Source organism: Rhipicephalus microplus, chromosome 10 (genome assembly GCF_043290135.1).
Source record: "Rhipicephalus microplus isolate Deutch F79 chromosome 10, USDA_Rmic, whole genome shotgun sequence".
NCBI lineage: Eukaryota > Metazoa > Arthropoda > Arachnida > Ixodida > Ixodidae > Rhipicephalus > Rhipicephalus microplus.
Window position 1 is genome coordinate 64,218,218 of NC_134709.1, and position 6,000 is coordinate 64,224,217.

Sequence of the window (6,000 nt, forward strand, 5' to 3'; positions counted from 1 at the left end):
AGCGCCTCGCCCACCGAAATTTGTGTATGACTTGCACTCGTGTACCTAATTACGAATTTCCTGCATTTCTAACACGCGTTATAGGCGAGAAATGGTGTAAAATCCCTTCATTTCATAGGGAAGTTATGGAAACTGACAAATTTGGTACGCTTAGTCAGAACTCGACCCCCTGCGGCATGCGACGCAGTATTATGTTGCCCCTGGTGCAGGGCCATAGCTACCCGCCTTTCTAAACGATGACCACCTCCAGGTCTTTCTGCTTGTGAGCGATCAACCTTGGAGCGCATATTTGCGAGTTGTCTAAGAATGTTCCCAACCAAAATTTGCACTGAGAGAGTTTTCTTGTTGTTCTTTTGTTGTGATACCTGTTGTTTTATGTTTATAAATTGTGACCTTGTGACATGCATGTTGAAAATAATTTTTTTTATTCCAGTTTTTGCTTCATCATTGAAAGACTGGCGAATTTTTTTCTGCTTAACCACCCCCTTCACCCCATCATAGTGCACCTTGCGGCCTCTACCGTATCGGCTTAATACAACTCGGCCCTTCGCCTTAAAATGTTACCGATCTCCACTTAAAAAGAGAACTGACACCAAATTTTCAAGGCGAGAAGATATGTGAGATAGATTTGTGTGAACGCACATGCATTATCTATGAAATCTAAACGGTAATATAGCTTAGAACACATTTAAAATCAATTTGGAAAAGCAAGACACGGCTCACACGTGAAACAAACCTTTGGTTTCTCTGTAAATGACCAACCGCAATCAACGTCACGAGTTTGTGTTGACTGCCGGCATCCTTCCGAGCGACGCGTCTCCCGGCAGACCTTTTCAACAGTATAAAGGCTGTTATTCTTGCCTCATTAGTTGAAGTGCACTGACGGGCACAGTGGATGTTACTTTTAACTCCTTAAGGGCTGTCAGCAGTTCGGCACACTGACAGTGCAATACTGTGGGAATTCTGAGAAAGTAGCGGGACGAATGAGTTTCGCGTGAAACTCCCGGAAGAATTGGAATAAGAAGGAACAAGTGAGACCTCGTGACACCAAGGAAAAAGGTAATGTAGGTACGTTACCCGTTACAGTTCCGCATTGTTAACGAGTACGTCACTAAGCTACTGAAAAGAGTAAGGTGTTACTGGTAACGCCAATACTTGTGAAGTGGTACTGAAACAACTGGTCAGTATTAGGCCAGTATCAGCTATCATGTAGTCATACGAAATGTACAGGTCATTACGCAGCCGACCCGAGTTACGCTTTTAGGCTAATGGCTCTACCCGCGCCCTCACCAGATGCATAAAATACGGGCTGATCCCTTTCTCGGCCTCTTCGTCGTCGTCGAGGAAAACGCGAGCCTCGGGGTAGACTTCTCGCAGGGAGACTGGCACACGGATGTTCAGAGTGGTGGCATTCTGGCTTTCCGTCTTGCCAGCAGCCATCCAGTGGAAGGCACTCACCAGCACCACCAGGGGCATCAGGGTGGCCAGCAGTTGATGCCGACACCGCGTCCGCAGGAACAGCAAGCGTTCCAGCATCAGCGTCGACACGCGCCGCCACATGCCCGGATTCCAGCCGCGAGTGCTCACCAGGGTAGACAGGTTGGCGGCTGCGAGCCAAGAGAACAAGACTGGTGGATGAGTCAAGTAGCATTTCAAAAAGCAAAAAAAAAGAAAATTACAGGCTCTTTTATGTATTCAGTTAACACGACCTGAAGACGAATGGCATCCTTTTTTTCTTCTCAGTCTATTAATCTTGCCCCGCCACCCAACAAAAGCTTCCGGCACATAACGTGGTTTTCCATTGCCTCAAAAATTACAGGCCTATGCCAGATGTGGTTTTTTTCATTGCCTCCGTGATCAAATTTTATTTGACCAAGCTACGGTTCCGTGTGATGGCGTCATCACGTGACGTCGTAACACGCAACATGACCGTGACGTCATAATAAAGTCATTAAAAATTGTAAAATCTCAAGACGTCATCGAGGATGCGACCACTAGAAAATGCATATGCCACACCGAGAAGCAATTGCAGAATCGTGCACCGCAACAAAACTCTGAGTTGTCTTCGATGCGTAGTCCCATGCCACGGGAGTGACTTCCTTGCATGACCGCATGAACAAGGGCCGAACATCAGCAACGACATCTTGCAGGTGTTGCGCTTTCGCCAGCACCAGGTCAGAATTGTCGCTGTCGCTCAGAAAGCGTTCTTGCAGAAAGGAATGAAACCACGTGAAATGGCGCCCTGCGGTTCTATTAGTTTGAACGAACGCCGACGGGAGCACATGACATGAATCGCGTTCGCGAGTAACGCATGACTCACGAGCCTTTGGCCCTGTGGCAAGTCCTTTCTTACTGAGACAATGCAGTATGAGTTCAGGTGCGTATTCGGAAACTGCTACCAGACAGACGAAAAGTTGGCGAGCCGCTTTCATGTAGATGATATGGTCGCACCAGTTTTCGCATCGGACGCGTGTCAGCTTTATGATCGTGCCACAGAAATCTTCGCTAAGGCTAGAATGAAGTTGCGGAAGTGGGCAGCTAACGGCCTGGACGTCACGACCTTCGGCGATTTTTGACGCCGAATGACGTCATCATGTGGTGATTCGTTAACGCATCACTAGCGCCCGACACCACATGACGCTGATGGTCAAAATTCACGTTTAATGCATCTAAGGCTTCTAACCCCTAACATTGACCGTGCACATCAAAAGCTATTCTTTTGCTTTAAATAAAATTTACAGGAATAAAAGTTTCCACATCAAAAGAAAGAAAAGCAAGCGATCACATAATGAATTGTCTCATGTATTTTTAGCACACCGGCCTTAAGGCATAACTTACGAATAAATCTCTCCAAAAATCACAATTTGTCAATTTCGTAAAGATTTTTCTTAATAAATGTTGTTTATAGGCGTTTACAATAAGTTATTTTGCGATTAGTACCTCTAATGAAAAAGCAAAAAAAAATGCTTGAACGAACGTTGCCGCAGCTTTTACGAAAAATGACTGATTTCGCGCGCTTTCTTGCTTCTTTGCCAAGGCAATTTAGGCCGCAGAAGTAATATATGGTTTTAGTTGTGACGTCACGTGAAATAAAAATGACAACACTACGCTTTAAACCAAATGTGTCGCCATACCCAGTTTTAAGGTTGCATACGCATAATTTATTCCCGCCTAACTTTTTCTTTTCGCCTACACTTTTTAACGGTGGTTGCATGATCACACTTTTCTTTTAACAAAAAAGCTTTGGTAACATCACACTTATATAGATACGTTCCAGCTAAATTTCTTTAGCAGAATCACTGGAGGTCGAATTTGGGGCTGGGTCGTTTCACTTGGAATGACCCATTTACGCCTGCTCTGCAGTAGCAGGACGCGTCAATGAGGCACCTGTTGCGAGAGCGCTTCACGAAAAAAAAAAGCTAAGAAATAAAATAATTTAAATAAATAAAAAGGCTTGCTGACTCTTAAGTTCACGGTCATCAGTGCTTCGGTGAACGTTTGGGACACACGCCGACCTGTCACCAGACTCAACATGCTTCCGTCCGCAGATACAAGTTATTCAACATTATGCACATGGCCTGCATGTCACGTGTTATCTCGAGAGCGCTTGCAACAGATTGAATTGAGAAAGACTGGAGACAGGCGTGGCAAAACAAAAACACTTTATACAAAGTACGGATGAAGCAAATACGCTAAATTCATGTTAAAGCAGTTAAAATAAGCTAATACGTACGTACACACCTTGCCAAGTGCTTGGCAAGGTACGATGCATAGACCATAGAATTCACCTGAACTTAAAAAAAGAAGAAATTGATACGCAAGAAGCCAATAAATGATCTAGCACTGAGAGGGAAAGTACAGAAATTCAGAGTCTCGCTTCAGAACGAGTACTCGGCTCTTATCGAGGAAACCAGCTTTAGCGTTGAAGCAATAATGATAATCTGACGAGTATCATTACGGAGTGTGCAATTGAAGTTGGAGGTACGTTAGTTAGACAGGACACTAGCAAACTGTCCCCTAAAACGAAGAACATCATTAAGAAGCGTCAAATCTTGAAAAACTCAAGTACAACAGACAAAATAGAGTTGGCAAAGCTTTACAAGTTGATAATTAAGCGTAAGGTATCCGATGTAAGAAGGTATACTATGGAGAGAATTGAACACGCTCTGAGAAAGCGAGGAAGCGTCAAAGCAGTGAAGAGGAAACTTAGGATAGGCAAAAATCAAATGAAAGCACTACGGTACATGGAAGCCCAAATAGTGATACAAGCCATCATTAACACCAACGAATGCACTATACAAGCGACGAAGATGACCATTGAACAAAAACTCGTATTGTGGATGCCACTCCGCCATCTTGGTTCAAGGACACTGTGTACTCCGTGTACAATCTGTACATATATCTCTACCCTCTGCCTACTCTCACTCCGTGGCATTTTGGTGGAGGTGCGCAGTGCCTGGAGGTGCGGGGTGGAGGTGCCTGTGAGTCCAGCTCTCAAATGGTGCCTTTAGTGCACGCCATTGTTCGCCAAGGGCTTTCGAACGTTGGCCTGGAATTTGTGTGCACCGCCGCCCCCTCTAGACCGACTGACCGTCGTCCTCCAGTTTCCTACGCCCAAGGCCAGAGGCTCCACGTGCTCTCGCAATCCCGCTGAGTGGAGGACTGCTGATGACCGGCTCATTTGCTTAAACTGTCATCGTGTTCGTCACGTGGCCCGCTATTGCAGTAGCAGGTGGTATTGGCGTCAGCCTTCCTATGGCTACAACAGTCGCGCAGAGGCAGATGATGGCCCCTTCGCAACTCGCCACGAGTCGCCTCGGCCAGCCGGTGGTGACGGTTCGTCGACGGTGCGTTGTCGGTCACCATCCCCTCCCGGCCACCAGTCCCGCTCAGCGCTGTCTCGTCGCCCATCGTCGCGCTCGCCCCAATTTCGCCATCCTCCTTCGTCGACTGCACTTCTGGCTCGGGAAAACTAGACAATACAGCTCCCAGAGGTGATGCTGCATCGACGATTCGCCAGCCAAATCCTCTGACTATGCCGACACGACGCAACCTCATAGACGTTAAAGTAGACGGTGCACTTGTTGTTGCACTTGTAGACACAGGGTCCCACATTTCAGTGACAAACTCGGAGCTTCGCCGCCGCCTTGAAATTGTATTAACACCGCCCACAGTCCCGCTCATCCAAGTCGCCGACGGTGGAACTTTACCCGTGCTTGGGATGTGCTCCGCACGCGTTAGTGTTGTTGACCGCTCCACAACTGTGCTTTTTGCTGTAATCGAGAAGTGCTCTCATGAACTCATCCTGAGCATGGACTTTCTTGCCGCGCACTCTGCCGTAATTGACTGTGAAATAGGCTTGCTTCAGCTTGACCTACCTAATTGCTATGACTGACACTCCAACTACACTTTAACGACGTTTGTGTTCTGTCGAGTACGTTCGCCTAGCCCCCCAAGCCGTTACCTATGTAACCATGAGACCTTTTCCTCCGGTACACGACGGCGATTATGTGCTGGCACCGATTTCGGACGTGTTATCAGGCAGAACCACTTTACCAACCACTACACATAGCCTTCATAGATTACCAGAATGCATTTGATTCAGTAGAAATATCAGTCGTCATGTAGACACTGCGGAATCAGGGCGTCGATGAAGTATATAAAAACGTCCTGGAAGAAATCTACAGGGGATCAACTGCTACCATAGTGCTTCATAAAGAAAGCAACAGAATACCAATCAAGAAGGGTGTAAGGCAGGGGGACACAATTTCCCCAATGCTAATTACCGCGTGCTTACAGGAGGTTTTCAGAAGTCTAGAATGGGAACAGTTAGGAATAAGAATTAATGGAGAGTACCTTAGTAACCTGCGCTTCACCGATGACATTGCATTGCTGAGGAACTCAGGGGACGAATTGCAACTCATGATTACGGAGTTAGACAAGAAAAACGGAAAGGTGGATCTTAAAGTTAATCTGCAGAAAACGAAAGTAATGTACAAC

The 6,000-nt window shown here is 46.4% G+C and overlaps 1 protein-coding gene across 1 annotated transcript in view; it reads right to left on the reverse strand.

Annotated features, from left to right (window-relative positions):
* LOC142774278 (uncharacterized) overlaps positions 1-5,058 on the reverse strand; it is a 30,716-nt gene extending 25,658 nt beyond the window's left edge. Inside the window, exons 1-2 of the mRNA XM_075874672.1 lie at positions 4,806-5,058; positions 1,291-1,607 (exon numbers count right to left, since the gene is read on the reverse strand). Of these exons, the coding sequence (XP_075730787.1) occupies positions 1,291-1,607; positions 4,806-5,058 (570 nt within the window). The remainder of the gene's footprint in view (positions 1-1,290; positions 1,608-4,805) is intronic.
* Between the last annotated feature and the right edge of the window lie 942 nt (positions 5,059-6,000).